The 22,472-nt window shown below is 34.8% G+C and overlaps 2 protein-coding genes and 1 pseudogene across 2 annotated transcripts; all 3 read right to left on the bottom strand.

The window, feature by feature from the left end:
- Window positions 1-625: 625 nt before the first annotated feature.
- Window positions 626-2,340, bottom strand: LOC122597354 (F-box/FBD/LRR-repeat protein At1g13570-like). Its single transcript, XM_043769954.1, has 4 exons — window positions 1,728-2,340; window positions 1,414-1,524; window positions 1,181-1,336; window positions 626-1,081 (listed from the first exon to the last, which is right to left on the bottom strand). Exons 1-4 carry the CDS (start codon window positions 2,304-2,306, stop codon window positions 770-772), a joined length of 1,158 nt encoding a protein of 385 aa, XP_043625889.1. The 5' UTR covers window positions 2,307-2,340; the 3' UTR covers window positions 626-769.
- A 6,088-nt stretch (window positions 2,341-8,428) lies between these two features.
- LOC122597352 lies at window positions 8,429-10,787 on the bottom strand (annotated as a pseudogene).
- A 9,114-nt stretch (window positions 10,788-19,901) lies between these two features.
- On the bottom strand, window positions 19,902-21,188 carry LOC122597351 (F-box/FBD/LRR-repeat protein At1g13570-like). The gene is made up of 4 exons (XM_043769953.1): window positions 20,595-21,188; window positions 20,413-20,520; window positions 20,171-20,326; window positions 19,902-20,090 (listed from the first exon to the last, which is right to left on the bottom strand). The coding sequence occupies exons 1-4, from the start codon at window positions 21,186-21,188 to the stop codon at window positions 19,902-19,904; spliced, it is 1,047 nt and encodes a 348-aa protein (XP_043625888.1).
- Window positions 21,189-22,472: the final 1,284 nt, after the last annotated feature.

Here is a 22,472-nt window from a genome sequence, read left to right as displayed (position 1 = left end):
GACAAAAAAGAAATAACTAAATGATACAGAGCATGAGGTAAGCTAAACATGGCAATATTCAGCTGATTTACTTAGGAACAAGTCAATTTGAGTTATGCTTTATCATTAACTTTTCAAATGAGTCAAACAGGTGAAATGAGACAAAAGTTGCCCACATAGTGTAGCACACACCTCCTAAGTCGCTAAACATAGAAATCAAATTCCTGTTGTAATAATATTGTTTCTTAAAACAAAATTTTCTCATTGATGAAATAATGTTTCAGGCCAACAAATGTGATTGCCCAGGCGTATCCCCAAATGGTACTTAAAGAAAATAATTCGCTACAAACCAAATTGACGAATTAATTCCTATGATCCTTGAGTAATTTCTCATGAACACGACATAAGCCAAAATATTTATTTATTTACTTAACTTAAAGGAGGTTTTCACTAGCGACACGATGTACGTAGCATATATCATCTTTATCAGTAAACATTTTGTATCACCTCAACAAAAATGAATGTCTGTGTGTTTTACTACTTTAATTTGTTTCTCGTATACTTTATTATCATTTCTTAGTTTTTTAAATGTAAACTCATTAAACTTGTGGCGATATTTCAAAAGCAATTCATAATCAACCCAAAAGACACCTAAACAAATATAGCAATTCAAAAACAACCCAAAAGGCACACCTAAACGATTCAAACTTGTCAATAACAGCTCAGTGCTTTGACAATCCTTGAGCTTAACTGAGACAAAATACTCCCATTGTCAACATAAAAGCTATCATCAACATTCATTAGGATCTGGGCGTGCAATGATAAGTTCTGCAGAAGATGATGCGCGTGCAAATGGCAGTCGAATCATATCTCTAAGTATCCGCGCTTCTTTATCAATAGAAACATTGGCATCAAGCTCAATGTATGCTTCCCTCAACATAGGTGCCTTAGCCAAGACAAGTTTCACAAATTCAAATTGGAGAGCCGAATGAGTATAACAACTCAAAGTGAACGTCTTAAGATGATCCAGGTTGAAACCGGAGTAGTCATGGAAATCAAGTTGGTTAATGGAAATGTGTCCATCATGCAACACCTCATATATCTAATCAGGATTCATATAAAAGATGTTTGATAAAAATACTCGATACGTAGTTAATTAAGAAAATTTCTATATGTAGTAATAGCCATTACCATTAATTACCTTGAAGTTAATAACCTCTAAATTTGGGGAGTTCCTCATCAAAGAAAGGGTAGAAGATATCTCATCTTTATTCCTTTGACAAACGTCCAAGAGAAGACATTTGAGGTATACTAGTGAAGTTGGAAGCTCTTGTGGCATACCACCCATGGCCAAGTACTTTAATCATATACGAAAATCTGGATCAGCAAACACAATATTTTTATATGTGATATAGCGTTAAAGTTGCAGATTACCTTCATATGACTTTGCGAGATATCCAAAGTCCTAATTAAAGGCACACACTCTATCAGCTCTGCAAATGTAAACTTGTTTTCTTCTGCAAAGTCTTCTTTGTATCCACCAGACTACATTCAAATACGTTGTTTACTATAATATCTCTGCTTTGATCTGTACACCACCTTATTTTGCCGTACACCACCAAACATGCATCACTATATTGTACATAACAAAACCCTAAAGCATATTTGGTGGTGTACGTACGGATCATCACCCTTACTTTAAAGAGCTTCATAAGTGGTTATTATATATATATATATATATACCTTACCAAAGAAATATGCTTAAGTAGTGGGCAATTGGAGAGGAGACGCCGGAGACTTTTAGAAGTAATCTCAAAATGGTGAAGGTACAAGTGCTCAAGTTTACTAAACCCATTGAATGTGGATGGAGTTACAACATTGCAATTTGAGAGAAAGAGCGTTTCTAATCCTTGCAATGAAAAGAAAGAAGAAGGTAACCTGTAGAAGTTGTTTGAAGTATTTTGAGGGCCAAAAAGTTTCATTAATTTTTTGCTGTTTGAAAGATACAGTATGATCTGGTCAAACTCGAAACCCATTTCACCATAGTAATGAAACTGTAGTTCTAGACCCTTGTGTTGAAACAAAACATTTAGAATGGCATTTACAAGCTTATATTTCTTCAATCCTTTGCCATGGTTAGATGCTTCTACTTTAACCATGTGATCATCAAATGCAAGCATAGGCATGGTCGTCCAGCAATATCTCCATTTCCTCGACAAAATGCTAGTTTTCACTGCATCTTTGATTGGCATCAGCATTAGGATACTTTCAATTATGCTTTGAGGAATGGTGCTGAGTATATCAGAATTTAGGTCGTGAACATCCATCTTTATAATATGACTTTCTCAGAATTTCATAAATGTGTCCTGCAAAATCCAAAAACTTAACATTCTTTACATATGTTACACACGCACAAACATAATCTACATAAATAAATTTATGGCTATTTGCAGGCAGCTATTTTTTTTCCTTCAATAGAGTCACTATCCAATTTGAAACAAATAAGAGGGTAATTGTCACACCCCGCTAAAACGGAACCGCAGGATGTGCAGTATAAATAGTACATTGCACGGAAAATAGATCACAACACACCGTAACTCACCTTAATAAAGTGCAAAATTACATTGTTCGAAGAGATGCACAAAACAAACGAACTTATTTCTTGGCACCAGAAAAGCATGAGGTCAAAGTGTCCACTTCAAAAATTAGTTGAGTGAGTTCACAAGTTTTTTATTTATGTACGTATTTGATAAAAGGAATGAACACTACCAGGGATCAACTATCTAATCCCATATATTAATGAACTTTATATGTACACTGCATATATATAAGAGTAAATACAGTTGCGTGCTTATGAGTCACTACTAATCCCTGACCATGAACGATGAACTTAATCCAAATGAAATGTACAGCCCGTCCTATCAAGACGGGAATGAACTTGGATACTATGCACTCATAATTTCGTACTTATGAGTGAGGACCGGTCAATCCTAAACAACGTTGTCCATAATATCCTAGGCTCTCGACCGAGTTAATAATAGTGTGATAGTCTCAAGCACGACTAAATTAGGCCATTGATCTAATAAAATAAGCATATAGATAAATGTACATATATAGATGGATCAATATGGCCAATGAACAAGCTAAAACAATATATGTCAACAAGAACAAGAACGAAACAATATAAGTACCATGAACCAACTGATTTGTGCATATACATTCAGGTAGTCTATTTTCAATCCATAGGATGATTATCATCAAATGTACATGGAAGACAAAGTACCTTAGTTTCTATGTACAATCCAAATAATACATATATAATAAGTACAAATGAGCTACATATATGTGTGTGTATATATATATATATATATTATAGAAAGCACAATTCATGCTTTTCACCCCAATTTTATAAACGTTTGAAAAGGGACTATGAAGTCACCTTAGAAGATTGTCCGAGATTAAATGAAGTATGAGCACGGCATGCGAGTTAACTCCTACGAACGGCTAAACCTAACCACTTAATCATAACGATTAGGAACACGTTCTAGAGTGAGTAGTCCTATGCCATTATTAACGTGTACATTTACTTTTAATGTCTATAGTTCATTTAATTAGTACATAAGCTTGATTAAAAAAAAGTAGGAATTTGACTTTCTTTAACTTCCATCAGTTTGACCAGATTATACTACTTTGACCAGTTGACCAGATTTGACCACAGTTGACTGGTTTGACCAGATTTGACCACCATTTACTAGCTCTGCTATCTCAAAGTGTATTTGCTCAAACTCATGGCCTTTAATCATTTTAACAAGCTTACAAACAAGACTTAAAATTTTGGTTTCTTGTCATCTAACTTCTCATATCATATTGTTGAGTGCTTACTTGACAAAATTATTGAACATATGTCCTTACTTCTGTTCAAAAATCCCAACCAATATGTGGCTTTGTTATGGTCTCAAAACTTTGTTAAAAATATTTCTTTTCACCCATGCTTGTGTGGTTTTTGGTTATACTAATTTGTCATCAAAGGACTCTTTTATTTCTCTTTCATATGTTGTCATACATACATACATACATACATATATAAGTGATTCAAGCTGTATACTCATTTGTCCTGGATTAACAAGTTGGTTCCATCAAAACATCATATTTTAAGGCTTCATATTTGCTAGCAATTCAAGAATTCAATTTTTAGCATAAAGTAAAGCTGAGTTAGTCATTGAATAGCCCCTGTTCTTAATATTACATAATAATGATATACATACATTTGTACCCATAAAAAGAGACTTATTTTCAGCCCATTCTTTACTCTTCATGTAAACTAGTGATATATACATATTACTATTATAAAGAGATTAGCCAACAACCTTAAGATGAAATGGAAACAGTGACGATGAGAGTTGTTTTGAGGCCCGAACAAGTTGCTGGGTTTCGATTAGAGAAGGCTGTCCACGACTTTACAAGGTCGAAAACTGCTGATGATGGGGCTGCTGGGTCTCGAACAGGAGCTGAATTCGAGCTGTTGGGCTCCCTTTTTGGGTCTATTTCTTGGCTGTGATGACCCTTTTTAGTGGGGGGTCTCGATCAGAAGTAGGTTCAAGGAAGGAATAACGGTCTTGTGTTATTTCCCAGCTGTGTTTTATGACTATCAAAAGCTGATAAATTTCGAACAGCAAAGGGAAGAAGAGATGCAGATTTAATGGAGTTTTCATTTATTTTTATTTTATTGTTTGAGATTTTTAGTGCTTGTGAGTTTCTTCTTGATTAAGATAGGAGGAAAGAGAACTGCTGATCTTTTTTTTATATATATAAACCACCAGTACAAAATACTTGTGTAGTACAAGAGTCCATATTCTTGCCATGTGGAGAAGGATGGAACGGTTTTAGAATTCAAGAAACAAATATTTTGTCTACACTTCATATTTTATTATATGCTGTAGTATTTATTTTTTAGAGAAATTATCACAAATCGTCCTATCCTATGTTTGCTCGATTCATATTTTCGTTTTTATACTTTTTCTTTTATCACTAAGTGTCCCTAGGGTTTTCCATTTCATTGCCAGACGTCTCTGCCACTAACATCGACGGTAGTCACAATATTAATTATTACTCGAAATAATTTATAGGGATTTGACAGATCTGTCAATTGTCAAAGTCTTTACTTATGAATCGTGTTCAATGTGGCGAAGCAAATCCCCAGGTTTTCCTCAACGGCTCCCAGCTGATTGGATGCAACTATTACAGAATCTAGGCTATAATACCACTTCGATGAGGATTGGGGCTTCCACGGGAAGAAGAAAAAGTAATGAAACAGAAACAAAAATGAAAAGCAGTGCCTGGAAGGTGGTGTATACCCTCCAAACTGACCCCATTCTTCCATCAAGGAATTCAAAAACTGAGAATGCTACCTCTTCCCATCTTTTACTTATAGTACTATTGTATTCTCGGTAACATGACTCAAATAACTGAGCTAAACAATCTGATATTACACCTAAACAATATAACTGTTCTGATTAGCAAGTATATTAGAAAAAAGCTTGCTGAAGCATATCTTGAAAACAAACTACACCAATAAACATTTAACAACGCACCAGCGATGTTGCGCGGATCTACTAATATACTTATCATGTTAGGCATTGTGTGACTTTCAGCCCATTTGAAATGTCCCGCCTTTGACTATTTTCAGAGGATTTGATCCATTTGAGGTAAATCAGCACCCAAAAGCGACGCATTAAGAAGTAATGGGTCAAACTAGCCACTACCATAATAAAATAAGCATGTGAAAAAAAGAATTAACAACTTATGCAGAAGCCCGGTGACTTATGTCATACCTTCAAATTCAGAACTACTTTCAGAACTCCAATAGCATGCTCAGATAACAACTTAATATCTATTCATCAAGTTCTATTTCAAATTTGTTGCCGTCACTCAATTTTATGGACCATCCAAGGGACTACAGACAGTTTACCACCAAAAAACACAGACACACACAATGAAACAACAGAGAGGCTCCAAATTCGACCTCTGCCATCCCGGCACAGTTATCCATGGTACAAGTTAATATAATCCATATGCCCAGCATTAAAAACAATGAATAAAAAACCATCAGGATCGCACTGGAGCTTTATGATCATGTAGTTGCAAGGAATAACCAGTTAACAGTGCACGAAATCCATATCGTGACCTAATTGACATGCCAGACTAAGAAGATATAAAAAAAAAATATGCAGGTCAGCAGGTGTTTTACATAATATCAAATCATCCATTTCTTTCTCTCTTTTAAAACCAATTCCATATCCATGTTAATATAGAAAAACAACCACTTATGTTAGTATATATTTAAGATTCGGTGTGGTACTAAAATTATTCTAGACGATACCAAACAATCCATTAGTGGTCTATCTATTAAAACATGATCCCATAATCATGTGTATACCACACTGAACATGTGTAAGTAGGCTATTCTCGTAGGGAGGCATCACATTTGCTCTTGAAATCCCTGCTTTATGAGATTTTGACAGTTCTATTGTTGGGGTTATATATCCTACTAAAATTCTCAATTGCTTATGAAATCCCCTATATAAGAAGTCAAATTTCTTGTAACATTTAGACTAGAGATTTACAACTCGATATCATCTAGCTTTGGATTCAAAAGAAGACTAAGTCAAACTTGTAATAAGGCTGATCGTATAAGCCTCAAAATAGAAAAGAAGTTAAAGCATAATTTTCTGATAGAGGGATACAAAAGCAATTGAAATTTTAAAAAACAAATGTAACAAAAACTTCAAAAACACATAAAGTAAGGGAAGTAAAAGCCAAAGCAATATTTGCTACAACCACCACCTAGATAGTAGATACAATTGATTAACTCTTGATTACAAGCCTCAAAGTACAACAGAAACTAAAATGGGTTATTAGGTTTTTATAGTTGTTAGATAAAAAGCAATTAAAAAAATTGAAATTATATATAACCCCATTATTAAACCTATCAAAAACAGATAAAGTAGGGGAAGTAAAAGATAACTCAATCCTTGCTACAACCACCACTAAGATAAAAACAATTGAATATTTTAAGGACATGTTATTGTTAAAAAATGTCAAAATCACAAATAGTATATGGCTTCAAAAGCTAAAGCAATCCCCACCAAAACAACATAAATACACAATAAAACTCCCGAAGTACAAGCCTCAAAGTACAAGAGCATTTTTAAAGGGTAATTGAGTGTAATTGTCAGCTATGTAGTCAATGATACGGTGGGATCCCAGTGGGATTTCGCTTTTCGCTCGTAAGGTGGGATCCCAGTCCAAATTTTGGTCAACATTTCGGTCAACGAAATGTTCGGTTAAATTTCGGTCAAACTTCCAAAATCCCACTAATTTCTGTCCAAATTTCGGTGGGATTTTGGTTTAGTTTTTTTAGTCCAAACTTAAATAAACACTAATTTTTACAAGTATTATCACTAACTATTGACACTTCTAAGCTTGACTTTTGATATTTCTATTAAGTATTAAGCGTTAATTATTTATAAATATAGATATTGCATAATACTAAAATTACCGAAATCCCACACCAATATCGGTCCTTAAACGAAACACCAAAATCCCGGTCTTTAAGTACTTAGATTGTCAGTGGAAAATACAAAAGCACTTAAAATCTTTAACATATGTAACCCATTATTTAAGGTGTCAAAACCACATAGAGTAAGGGAGTGCAAAAGCTATACCAATCCTCGCTACACCAAGAAACTAGATACACACAATAATACTTTCAAGTACAAGCCTTGAAGTACATGAGAAGTTGAAATGAGTGATTAGGTGTTATAATAGCTGATAAATGCAAAAGCAAATAAAAAATTTAACATATCTAACCCGTCAAAACTACATAAAGTAAGAAATTAGAAAGCTAACGCAATCCCAACTATAACAACCACCTAAATACACACGCACAAACCCTCAAGTACAAACCTCAAAGTACAAGAGCATTTAAAACGAGTGTTTAGGAGTTCTTGTAGTTATCCAACTATAAAATACATACATATATATATATAAATCGTAGACAGAACTTAGGGGGATAATCAACAGGCATATTAAGAAAAGTACAAGAAATAACAAGATGTTTAAAGATGGATATATAATATTTTAGCGTACCTGATGATTGTTAACTGAAGAAGATGTTTGATGTGAAAAGGATTGTGATTTTCAAACAGAATTCTTGTGATAAAATAATTTCAATCAGGCTGTTCCTGACCCAGTTTTACCCGAACCCGTTTTGAATTGTTCTCCAACCTGCTCTTTACCACTGGCACAGCGTTGTGTGTACAAGTGTGGGGCCAAGTAGTCACCTGGCTGCACACCCAATTTAACCTCATCTGTTTACTCTTTCCGTGTCCCTGTATTCATTCGAGCTAAACTATAAATTGTGTATCAGACAGTAAGTACATATATGTTCTTACCATAAACAGAATGCACGAGGGCAATCTTTGATCAACACGGTAGCAAACCATCTGAAAGGTGTGCATGAGCAACCAAGCTGTCAGGTACTTTTTCATTACGGCAAGAGATTACAGCAGCCACAATGCTAAGAAAAAGTTCTTTAACTCTCACCCAGATTGATTTTTAATGCAGGTCAGAATTATCTGTTGATGTAGTGTTACAAATATCACATCCAATTTGTCTAATTCAGGTTTTTATATATGCTAATTTGGCCTAGTATAACCTTAAAGAGATGAACAAAGTTAAAATAAATAAGTATAGTTATTGAATTACATATAACAATGTGTACTCAATACCCGTTCCTAAAGAATACTTCTGTTCTTACATAATCATATCATTTTGGCCCCACCCTTCAAATTTTGTAATCTGTGTCATGACACCTCCATGGAAACCATAACTGTAATGATCAAACAAAGAAAAAGTAACTACATTTTCATTTCCATTTCTCATTTCTCTTTTTTAGAGGTGGCAAAATGGTCGGGTTGGGTGCTGGTTGAAACGAGTTTGATTATGGTGCACATAAAAAGAGGTCAGTTGGTTGGAGTGAAACGAGTGTGACCCATAAGGAGAAATCAATAGTCCAATTTCTGTAAATAAAAACCCATTAGATGTGATTACATGATTTTCTAAACAGAGTATGATCCAGAAAGCTATAAGAACCAACAAAATACACTTTTGATAACTTTCAAGCCATTTAACCGGTTATCCTTTCTGCGAAAATATTTTCATGTCCCATTTGACCCATTTGGGATAGATCATAACCAAAATCAACCCATTCACTAGTAAATGGGTGGAAATTGCCACTTATACTCTGAACTTACAGTTTTTTCTCTCTCCAAGCACAAGAGACTTCACAGAGGGACTGGTTTCCATCTATTAGAAAGTCAAATAAAAGCCTACCCCGCAAATGAAGCGGCAAATCATACATGAGGCTTGTTCTTATATATGTGTGATTTTTAACATCTCACAACTTGAGCTATATCCAGGCATAACCTTTTACATCATATAATTCGCAATGCAGATGTCATAGGATTCTAGACCCCAGTTGTACTGTGGAAAATCAAAGTGAAAGGGTATTCATATAAAACCTCGAAGTGAAAATGAGAGATATGTGGAAAAGAATGATGCGAGAAATTACCACATAACAATAGTATCAGTGGAACCAAAAGGAATAAGCCCAAAACAAAATCGATCATTCAGGGAAGACATTCAGAATCTTTATCGGCCTAAAGCAAGATGGGGGTAGTTGTCAAACCATGTAATTAAAACAAAAAGATGGAGGAGTGTGTACAAAGGTGCATACTGAGATTTATGGCTTGAGATTTATCAAGTCGTGACTTTTTGAAGAGAGGAGCGTCATCCTCACTAGATATTGAAGGCTGCAAAATGGTGATGGTAGGATTGTGAAACAATACCTCATTTTCGATTTCAACAGTTTCATCATCATCTGACGGAAGGTAGATAAAAAGCTCTATGTCTTGACAAGAGAATCCCATAAAGAATCTCATTGAAAACACCACCACCCTAAATCACATCAAATTAAAGAGCAAAACTGATCACATGTAAACATTATGTCGCTTCATAAAAATAAAAACAAACAGATATAAGCTACTACGTGTAGACCTACATAAAAACCCAGATATGCACATACTCTAAATAATATAGCAAAAAAAGGGGTGGTTCTTGCAGCATTTTATGATACTTATTTCTTCTACCCTTGTGTGTGCAAAGGGCGATAACTCATTAATAGGATACTTACAAGCTACATCAGCTATCATTCCATCATAGGATCTAAGCTCTTAGTTTCACATTGAAGCCAATATACTTTATACTTTGCTTGTAAAAACAATATTCAAAAGCTAATATAATTTACATTTTGCTTCATAAATACTTCGATGATCTGAAATTAATTATTCTAATAAAAGATGAACCTTTATTTTAACTTTGGCTTGCGAAAAATTTGAAGCTACACTTGCGAAAAAATCTCCCAAAATATGCTACAGCAAGTATGAAAATGAAACTAACCATCTAACGCAGATTACGCAACCATACATAAGCAAAAGTAAATTCTTTTTAACCAAACATACCAGAAGATTCATAGGTTGATCAGCTTCCACGCTTAGATAAGTGTTCATACCGTTTGCCCACATTTGACACGTCTGCTTACCAGAAGATTCATAGGTCGATCGGCTTCCATGCTTAGATAAGTGTTCATACCGTTTGCCCACATTTGACGCGTCTGCTAATCCACATGCCCCAATGTATAAACCGTTAGGCCCAAAGAGAAGGCTGGGATTTCGATCTCTCAACCCCATGCACCACCATGAAGCGATACATCCACAAGAAAAATATGAAAAAAATTCAAACAAAAAAAAAAACTTATCACTTTCTAATAAACTAAAAATGATAATAAAGAAATTTTTAAAAGTACATGAACAGAATATGAAAAAAAAAAAAAAAACTATCACTTTTAGAAGCAAATGCAAAGCCCACTACAAGAACAGCTTATGTACACATGACCAACCCTCAAGGTCAAGCCTCAAAGTACAAGAAAAGGTAAAACATAAGGTAATTTGCTACAAGAATACAAAAGCAATTGAAATTTTTAAAAACACATATAAATGCATTATTGAAAACGTCAAAAACACAGGGGAAATCAAATGCTAAAGCAATCCTCGCTACAATAACCTATATACACACGTTCAAATTCTCAAGTACAAGCCTCAAAGTACAAAAGAGTTAAAACGGGTGATTATGTGCTATCGTAGTTGAGTAATACAGAAGCAGTTGAAAAAAAAGACATGCAACCCCATTATTAAAAATACGTCAAAACCACAAAAACAAAAACTATAACGATTCCCACTACAACCACAACCTAAATACACACGATCAAACCCTCAAGTACAAGCCTCAAAGTACAAGAGCATTTAAAACGAATGCTTAGGTGTTTTTGTAGTTGGGGAATACAAACAAATAAAGTAGGGGAAGTCAAAAGCCGAAGCAATTCCCACAACAATAACAACCCAAATACACACGTTCAAATCCTCAAGTACAAGCCTCAAAGTACAAAAGAAGTTGAAATGGGTGATTATGTGCTATCGTAGTTGAGAAATACAACCGCAATTGTAAAAAAACGACACGCAGCCTTATTATTAAAAATCGTCAAAACCACAAATGTAAAAGAATTCGAAAGCGAAAACGATTCCCACTGCAACGACAACCTAAATACACACGCTCAAACCCTCAAGTACAAGCCTCAAAGTACAAGAGCATTTAAAACGAATGTTTACGTGTTCTTGTAGTTGGGGAATACAAAAACAATCGAAAAGGTTATAACACATAAGAAAATATTAGTAATCATAAGAAAATTACTTTGTACGTGCCGTACAATATATATATATATATATATTATATATAGCAAATCCAAAATCAACACAAAGAAACAAAAATTCCTAAAATTACAAGAAAAGGTGAAAAGTGTGTACGTATAGGTGTTCTAGTAGTTGGAAATTCTTAAATTGAAAACAAACCCTAGGTGGATAATATATAGACATATTTACAAACAAATAGTAAAATAATTAACAAAATTAAAAAGAAATAATCAGATGATTTAGAAATAAAACAATATTTCGACATACCTAATGAAGATAATTTGCAGAAATAATATAATAATGAGAATTTAATGACCGTTGGCGCGGGATGTTTATGGAGGTGGCGGGTGCGAACGCTGATTTTTTTTTAACGCGTTTTTTTAGCTTTTTTTAATTAGGGTTTGGTTTAGGGATTTTATTTTAAAGGCATTGGGTAACACCACCAGGTTAACAGTTAACCCCACCAGGGTATTAACGGTCAACCACCGCTAATAGTGGGACCCCCGACACAGACCGACCAGCTTGCAGACTAACGTGACCGTCGACGTGGCAGTGCCACGTCATCACCATTAGCGGCGACGTCGCCGCAAATGGTGATGACGTGGCACTGCCACGTCGACGGTCACGTTAGTCTGCAAGCTGGTGGGTCTGTGTACATCGGGAATTTAAGTATCGGGAATGGTTTTTTGTATTTGTTTCAGTAAGATGAACATTTGTTTCAATAATATAAACACTTGTTTCAATAATATAAACACTTGTTTCAATAAGATCAACAGATAGCGCATAGGAATTATCGTTGCAACAATTTGAGACTATATATATATGGAATGTCTAATTATCTATCGTATACTTATACTTGACAACCAATATTCATGTAATAATAAGTCGTGGTTTTCATACTGAATCTTTGTCTATTGTGAAAAAAAATTTGGGTACATAGGAATCATCATTTTCATTACATATTTGTAGTTGTTGTTATTGTGTATCTTTTCCTTTTCAATCTTATTGTTTATATATATATGTGTATTATGAATATAGATATAGATATTATACGTATGTGTAAATATATATATATATACATATATAAGAATCATCGTTTTCATTACATATTTGTAGTTGCTGGTTTTGTGTATCTTTTCCTTTTCAAGCTTATTGTTTATATATATATATATATATGTATTATGAATATAGATATAGATATTATATGTATGTGTAAATATATATACATACATATATATATATATATATATATTATGGACATCATTAATAGTTAATGAGGTTGATGTTGACTTGAATTGTTTCAGATGGATAGTTTAGAGGATATTTGGGCAGACCCAGAAAACGTACGTATTGAAGTGCCGGATAATGTGTTTGAGCAACCTGTTGCAGACGGTGAATATGAATGCGAACCTGGGGACTTTGAAACTGATGAGGTGTTCGGTTCCTTTGAAGAATTAACGGAGTGGGCTCAAAGAACAGCAATGGATTTGGGTTATGTTCTAGTTATACGGCGGACGAACAAAAACTCAAAAGAGGTGGTCAATAAAGTGACACTTATATGTCACCACGGTGGAGCGCGCGATGCAAGGTTAATTGGTCCACCTAAACGGTCAAGTAAGATAGGTTGTCCTTTCACTTTAATAGGCCGCTCTGGGCGTGATGGTGGTTGGAGGTTAACTGTCCAGGATTGGAGACACAATCATGATCCAACTACTAATCTGCAAGGGAATGCATACGCCAGACGGATGACGGATGAAGAAAAGGAATTTGTGGGAACCCAATCGGATCGCGGTTTGTACCCACATCAGATCCTGGTAAACCTCAAACTTGAATTTCCAGGAAACTTGACTCGCAAAGGAGACATTACGAACTTCCTAAAAGCGAGAAGAAGGTCGGGGCAAGCAGGGCGCACTCCAATGCAGGTACAAACATTAAATATTTTATTGTACTACGTAGTTGGAATTGACTTATTTACTCTATCTTGGTCATTAATCGCAGGTTATGTTTTCATTGTTGCAAGAGAAAAGGTACTTTTACCAGTTCACCACAAATAACAAAAATGAACGCTTGGAAAACCTATTTTTCATTCATCCAACATCAATGACCCTATGGCGCGCATTTCCCTGGGTTATTGAAATAGACTCCACTTACAAAACTAACATCTACAACATGCTGCTAGTTGAGATCGTCGGCGTGACTTCAACGGGGAAGACCTTCAGTTTAGCGTATGCGTTTATCGTAAACGAGCGGGAGGCAAATTATCAATGGGTTTTACGATGTCTTCGGTCCACCCTTGATGATAGCTTTGCCGTTCGTGTCGTTCTTACTGACAGGGAGCTGGCCCTGATGAGAGCTTTGAAGGTTGTTATGCCGGATTCGAAACATCTACTGTGTAGGTACCATATATGGCAAAACATAATCAAGCACTGCGAACCGGCATTGCGTATGAAGAAAGATGTTAACATTGACAGGCTTAACGTTTGGTGGAAAAAAGTATATCAGTCTCGGACTTTTGATGAGTTTAAGTCAAATGAGAAGGAGTTAAAGGAAAAACTTGCGGGTTTTCCAGGCGTCTACAAGTACCTGACCGATAATTGGTTGTCCCCATACCGAGAGCAGTTTGTGTCCTGTTGGGTCGATGAACACCTCAACTACCAAAACCACACCACAAACAGAGTGGAGGCCGAGCACCATTTACTGAAGGAAGAATTGAGGGGGAAATGCACATTTACTAGAATCCTCCAATGTGTTGATTCTGTCTTGATCAGTCAAGAAGCAGAAATAAGGGGCCAACTGGGTTATAGCTACGGGACCCGGAAGGGGAAACATAATTACAACTGTATGAAGGACCTGTTGGGAAAGGTTTCACTTAAAGCTTTGGACATCATGGCTGATGAAATTGTACGCTTAGACAAAGTCCTTAAAAGACAGGTTAACAAATGTGGGTGCAAGGTTCAGTCCAGTTGCGGGCTACCATGTGCCTGCAAGATTGCCGAGTACATGCAGCGCGGTTAGTACGATTTATTACTTGTATTTTTTCATCAAAAGGACATAATTTCATACACTTATTTATATAAAAAAAATGCAGGGACTCGAATACAGCCTCATGTCATAGACCCGTTTTGGCAAAAGCTTGACTTAACACCGTGGACATGCGTAGAAGACGAAGACGAAGAAGACGATGTTCATAAAGTTGTTGATGGTATTACAAATTTCTTGGATCAGCAACCCAAGGCTCAAAAGAAACATTGGTTGTCAAAAATTAAAGACATGTTTAAGCCTGGTAAGACACAAGTGAAAGATCCTCTTGTTCAAAAGACCACACGCGGAAGACCAGTCGGCTCGAAACAAAAGCCGCCAAAGGTATACATAATACATCTAAAAAAATATTTGTATTATTCAAAATTTATAGTATATATAACTACCTCAGTTAAGGAAACTGATTCTTACTAATGGTCTAGGTGCCGGATCTCAACACCAACCCACCTGGGCTACGAAAATCCAAGTCCAGTCGACCGAGGGAATACAAGGTGCCAGATTTGAACAAACCCCCACCTGCGCAGCCCGCCAGACACAGTACGTACGAGCCGTCCCAGTCCTGTCGTTATCCCGATAACCGAAAATTGTTCGACGATCAATCCCACCCTGAATCAGAATGGGTCAAAGATAATCCTGACATTTTCGGAAACCTGCAGCCATATCCAGGTCTTGATGATATATATACGATGATGAGGGGATAGATTGCCGGATTTGTGAGTTATAAGAATGGAGTAAAAAGGATTTTCCTGCAGAAAGAATGGAGGAGGACGAAATTTCTTAAGGAGGAGGAGAAGTATTCCGGAGAAGAGGAGGAGAAGAGGAACGAATGGATTGCATTGTTTATATCGAAAATCTGCCAGTGGGGGACCCACTATTAGCGGCGACGTCGCCGCTAATAGTGGGGACCACCACCACGTGATACGGTCAAACGTTACAGACGCATGTGACTCTGGGACCCACTATTAGCGGCGACGTCGCCGCTAATAGTGGGTGGTCGGGTTACACTTTTCTCCCTGGTCGGGTTACGCGCTTCGATTTTAAAACAAGTACTTACCCGAACTGTTCATTTTAACTTTTTTTCAAAAAAATTAATATTTTTTATTAGTATTTTTTATAATCAAAGTTGTAGATAATAAATTAATTGGGTTTAAGATATTTATATATACTATCTTATAATAATTAAAATTAATGAATTATGATTATACAATTTTTAAAAAATTATACATGACAAATTATAAATTTTATTAAAATTATAAAAATTAAGTTGATTTAAGATATCAAATTATAACTATTTATCTATACTTCCTTAGGGTGTTTTCATCACATGGAAATTTGGCGAGTAATGAGTGTGGTGAACATATGAACATCGTTGTAAAAAAAAAAAATTGGTGTGGTGAGGGTTTGACTTTTGAGGGAAAATTTTTCGCTATGTGAAAAGTGGATAATTATTTATTTTGTCTTCTTATGGTATATTTTTGTAAAGTTATTTACATATATGAGTTCATCTCGTGTCAAAGGCAAACTTGAGATATTCAAGAGATTATTAAGTGTTTGGGATTCACATAGACACTAGCCTGGATGGAGAATTAAATGGTACATGGGATCAGAAGGCTTCTATTCAATTACCTTTTTTTTTATTAGGTATAATATAGTGTAACTCGTCGGTGAAAAGAGTGTTGTCATTAAAATAATGAAATGTAGTATGAGTGGAATAGTTAAAATGACATAAGGGGATTGGTTAGGCGTAAAGGGTGAAAAAGAATAAGTGGAATGTCGCCAACACTTTTATAAAACAAACCACTATTCCCTCTTTAACTTTTTAATCTTTAAAATACATGAATTAATTATCATTCGACTTTTAATCATTTTTCAACTCACACACTAGAGATTTACAATTATAATACCCTTAATTAAATCGTTAAAATAACATACCAATATACCATTGTCACATTCCACATGTACGCCTCTATTATTATCTACAATATACGTATTTTTAAAAATGTTTTATTTTATTTTTAGTTTTATGTAACTCTATTAAAAATTTTAGACAAAAGTTAGGAAAAAATATAGTTGAAGGAAATGTTTGACAAAAAATATAGTTGAAGGAAATGTTTGAAAAGATATAAAATAAAAAGAAAGGTTTTTTTTTTATTTTGACTTGTTTTGAATGGTCAAAAGGTAAATATAAAGACAAATCACGAAACACATTTTGAGTTGTTTGCATACAAAATGCTCCTATGCATATTGTTATTGTACAAACAAGTTGAGAAGCATAATCTCTATCTCTACTACATTATAAAACATTTGTTTACTCCAAACTTTTTCAACTTTTTAATTTTTCAACAATGTATACCTAGTAATGCATAATGTACGATACATCTATATACATCTCAAACACTCATTTTTCTCTCTCTTCCATAAAAAATTTTATTCTTCTAATTCATTCAAAATCTTTTATCTCAAAAACCGTATATCGATAAATTATAAAAAATATATGGGTGTTCTTAAAATTTTATGTTTTTCATTACAGTTGTCATTCGATATACTTTCAACGAAATTTTAAATTCGAGGGCGGAGCCCATACGGCTAAGGCAATTAGCTAGCACATTCTATGACATATCACCTCCGGCCTGTAACCTATCACACTCTATGACATATCATCTCATCATCTTACTGCCGCAACGCGTAGGTATTTTCTCTCGTAATTATCCGATGGAGACACATTGAAAGTTCAGGTTGCATACTGGGATGATAAATCCCATTGGAGTTAGTTTTTATGATGTTTTACAATGACAATATTAAACAATTAAGTTAATCCAACTACATTAAAATATCTATAATAGAAATTTATATTGAGTGGGAATATTATACGTTAGAATTTTATCTATTAGGCCCAAAAAATACTACTAATGAATTACTCGTACATGACAGCCAACATTATTTTCTGTAGCCTAAAATGAACCGCTAGAAGATAGTGACATAATTTCAGAAACATATTATGAAAAGTTATTTGGAAAAGGATGTGATGAAGAAAACTCACAGAGTTCAGTAAGTTCACCTATTAAATCATAGATGCTTTCAATAAATTTGTTAATACTTACTTAATTACGATTTTGATATAGATGTACATGTTGAATCTTCATTGTTTGATAGTGAATGTCCATAACCCAACAAATTTATAACTTAATTAGTATATTCAACTTCAAATCTCTAATACAGTCATCCCAAGAACTACATGACTAACTTGTGTTGATTATACGTAATATGTATTATTATCTGCCCCACAGTTATATTGTCATTCGTCTTAAAGCTCTGCCTAACGGCCGCTTAGACATTTAAGGTCTGCCCAGGACCAATTCAGTTATTTCAACTAGTAAGGATCTAATCTTAATCCAATATTTGTATCAGTTAGCAGCCAAGTTGGAGTGGTGTTTGACTCTCCAGTTGTCCAGTCAGACTACATAGTTATTGCAACCCGAGGAATCATTTTTGGATATGACATCACTCTCACTCCAAGCTACGCCTGCTGAACGTTATTTCAGGTTTATAAGTATATCTGTGAAAAATGATATATTGGTCAATCCGTAGTCAATGTAAAATTGATGCCACTAATTTTCCGTACTTTCAAAAAATGTACGTAACGTGTAGTAGCTAGACTTTGGAAGTTATCAAAATGCAGGTGGAGTGATTTCTCATGAGTCATTTTTAAAGATATATTTTCCTAAAGTGTACGTACACAAAAATGTTAAAAGATACCAAGATCTAATACTGCAAAATTGACAATCAACTCCTCACATCATTCTTCATTCACATCTTCACTACACTATATGTAGCTGGCCGAGTTGCCACCATTTTTGCTCCACTGGTCACTAAAGCCTTTGGGTGAAGACCCTCAATTCTTATCGGTGGGGTGGCATTCCTTGCTGATGAAGGGGAGCAGCTTACAATACATATATCCTTATCATTGCCCGCATTTTGCTTGGTGTAGGAGTTGGTTTTGGGAACCAGGTGAACTACCATTCTTTACTTTAGAAGATGGTAAAATGGTCAGGTCAGTTAGCGGGTAAAAATCACTTTGCGTGAAAAGGTGTTACTTTTGATTTTTGAAAGGGTCTGGCCATGTTGGATTGGGCCAATACTGCAATACACATTTGCCCCAAAGTTTTTAATGGGTTAAATCACCACCTCTACTTTTCACTAGTGGAATTGATCTTAGTCATACAAGGGTTCTACAAAAAGGTCATATGCTTGCCTCGCCCTAAAAGCCCAAGTTTTTTCTATCAGCATTCGTTATGTCTATCAGAAATGGCTCCTTCAAGATACAGGGGACATATAACATAACATGGGTTTCCAACTTTGTGTCCGTATAGGAGTTTTGGTAGCAAATCTTTTAATCTATGTACTCAAGAGATAGAACGTGGTTAGGGATGGTAAATATCCTTGGTCATGGTTGCTATTTCTCACCAATACACCAAACAACCTTATACAACGTAATCCAAACAAAGCTAAGCAGATGCTATAAAAGATCAGAGGCATAAGTGATATACAAGCCGAATTTGATGATATTGTAAAAGCAAATGAAATTGCAAAAACCATCTTTCAGAAACATTTTAAGGCAAAAGTACATGCGTAGCTTCTTATGACAATCTTGAATCCATTCTTCAATAAGTTACAGGAATCACTGCCATCGCCTTAATTCTATGCCCCAATCCTGGTATGACAACCCCACATAACCAACTTCAACTGCATGCTTTTATATGACAAAGACTCAAAATCAACCCCGAAAAGACATATATGAACACATTTTAATTAAATTGTCCATAGAAGCATAATGACTAGGCAATCATTAATCTTTTACCAAGACAAACAAATTATAGTATCACCAAAAATGACCTCTTTCTCAATCAAGTTCTAAGCGCTCAATTATGACTTCTGCACTAGCTGATGCACATATGGACGTGGCCATGGTACTAGATCTCTATGCATCATCTCCCTCAATTGGAACATCGTAATTAAGTATTATCCGTACATCCTCAGCATAGGTGACTTAGCCATGAAGAGTTCCACTAATTTAATCTCAATAGCAAAGTTACTAAAATTTTCTATGTCGAAGATCTTGAGATGATCCAAGTTTAAACTCAAGTCATCTTGTAGATCAAGTAAGTACATGGAGGTTTTTGGAACAGGCAAATTTTCATTATCACGCATCTGATCAAAAAATGTAAAATATGTAAAATATCTATAAGAGGTAGAACCATTATCATGTATACGTAGTAGCGTTTATTTACCTCAAAAGTAATTTGCTCTAAATTTGGGGAGCTCCTGATAATACAAAAGGCAGAATAAATCTCATCTTGTTCCATCAAGCACACATCCAAAAAGAGATATTTGAGGTTAACTAGTGATGTTGGAAGCTTTTTTGGGATACTACCTGTGGCCAAATACTTTATAACAGAATAGCAAAAACTCCAATCAGAAGACACTATTCTTGCATAAAATTATAATCTTTAACTTTTGCATAAACCATTACCTTCATGTAATCCTCTGAGATTTGCAAAGTCTCAATCAAAGGTACACAGCTTAGAAGCTCAACAAACGTAAATGTTTTTTCTTTTCGAAGGTCTTTCTCATATGCACTCTGCATTAAATTAATATACTTTACATTCAACATATTTATTGATATAACTCTGTAAGTGCTTATATGAATCTTACCAAACAGAGTTCATCAAGTAGTGGGCAATTGGAAAGTAATTGTTTCAATATTTGAGGATTAATCCGGACATTGAAAAATCGCAGTGTCTTCAACCCACTAAATCCATGAAATGTTACTGGAGGTTCAAAGTAACAATTTGATAGGTGTAGGTATTCTAATTCCTGCAAAGAAAAGAACGCTTGCGGAAGCTTGTAGTAGTAATGATCATCAAGGTTAAAGATCAATCTTTTCACATTATTGATCCTTGAAAGATGAAGTATTATCTGGTCAATCTCAGATACTATTTCATGATGACCAAGATCAATATTTAGCTCCTCTATGGGACCCTTGTGTAGTAACAAAACATGAAGGATGGCATTGACAAGCTTGTATACATCTAACTTCCTGAAATAAGAACTCTTATCAAATACAAGTCGCGGCATGGTCGTCCAACAATATCTCCATTCCCTTGACAAAATGCTGGTTCTCCATGCATCTTTGATTGGCATAAGAGTTAGAATATTTTCAATTATATTTAGTGGAAGGGTGCTGATTATATCCAAATTCAAGCCTTGATCTACTTCTATATTTTTGTGAATTTCTTGGACAATCATACTTCAGAAGGCTGCAATGTAAAATGCATAAACCAACATGCGCATAAGTAATAAGAAATTAAAATATATTATTATATCAAACAATTTAAAATTACGGAAAACAAGTACACCGAAGTCTAATCAACTATACGAGTCATATAAATATAGCATGTACAAATTCACATGACAGCTATATATGTAATAAGTTGTCACATCATCAAAGTCTGCACAACATCACCAATTTTACAAGTTCAGGGTTGCTAGTCATTGCATATTGTCAAATGCTCGTCGTTTACAAGGTTTGTTCAAAATTAACAAGCGCTAATGCAGTAGCTTTGGTACCTCCCTTTAAGATAAGCTAAAGTACGTAGTGCATCAGGTATCTAAACACGTACATAAATCAATAAAAGTGCATTTTGGTATATTTCCAAACACCCTCTTAATTGGTTACATCAATAATATACTTTTGCTTAAATACTAAGAAAAGTCTTATTTTTTTCTTTTCTCAAATAAGAGCATTTATTATTAGGTAAAAGGATTACCCTAGTATAGATAACAGCATTTATTCGATTGTACAGGATACAGAATGGGAAAATCTACAAAATTGTATTAAAACTTGGCCATAACACTTTCGGGCAACTAAGGGGTGTTTGGTATTGCGATTACAAAACTGGATCCGCGTTTCAAAATAGATTATGCGTTTTCAAAACGCAAAAGCAGGTAGGTACATGCTTCTCCAAAACTGCGTTTTCATAGCCGATAATCACTTTTTCATAAAAACACTTTTTTCAATAATCAGATAATCACTTTATAACTCAATCTCAAACACCCTCTAAATGACTGTAAGTCTGTAATTAAATGGTTACTTGCAAATTGCAATGTGATGTTCATGTGGTCATATTTTGTCGAAAAAGATAAATAGATGGAACAAAATTATATCCCTTGGCATTTTGGCAATATTATTTTTTTCTAAAATTCAGAACGGCCAGCGTCATTCGTTTCAACCCCCTATATATTATGATGCTCTCAACAATATATGTGTCATGTTAGCAAAATACGAGCTAGGAAATCTTCACAATACTAATTCAACTGCGACATAAGCTTCCTGTTAATTAAATAGAAGTCGAACTTAGTGTAACAAGAATTCAAGAACTTCGGGGTTAGAGGATTCTTGATACTGTCCAACTAGCTAGCTATGATAGCAATCTTAGTATAATCCACATAATATGTTAAATTGATTAACAGTAATAGTAATCCAGCTATGTTAACTAAAAACCTAGTACATGAAGCATATACGTACTTCAA

Source organism: Erigeron canadensis, chromosome 4, assembly GCF_010389155.1.
Source record: "Erigeron canadensis isolate Cc75 chromosome 4, C_canadensis_v1, whole genome shotgun sequence".
NCBI lineage: Eukaryota > Viridiplantae > Streptophyta > Magnoliopsida > Asterales > Asteraceae > Erigeron > Erigeron canadensis.
This window is presented reverse-complemented; position numbering and strand designations above follow the sequence as displayed.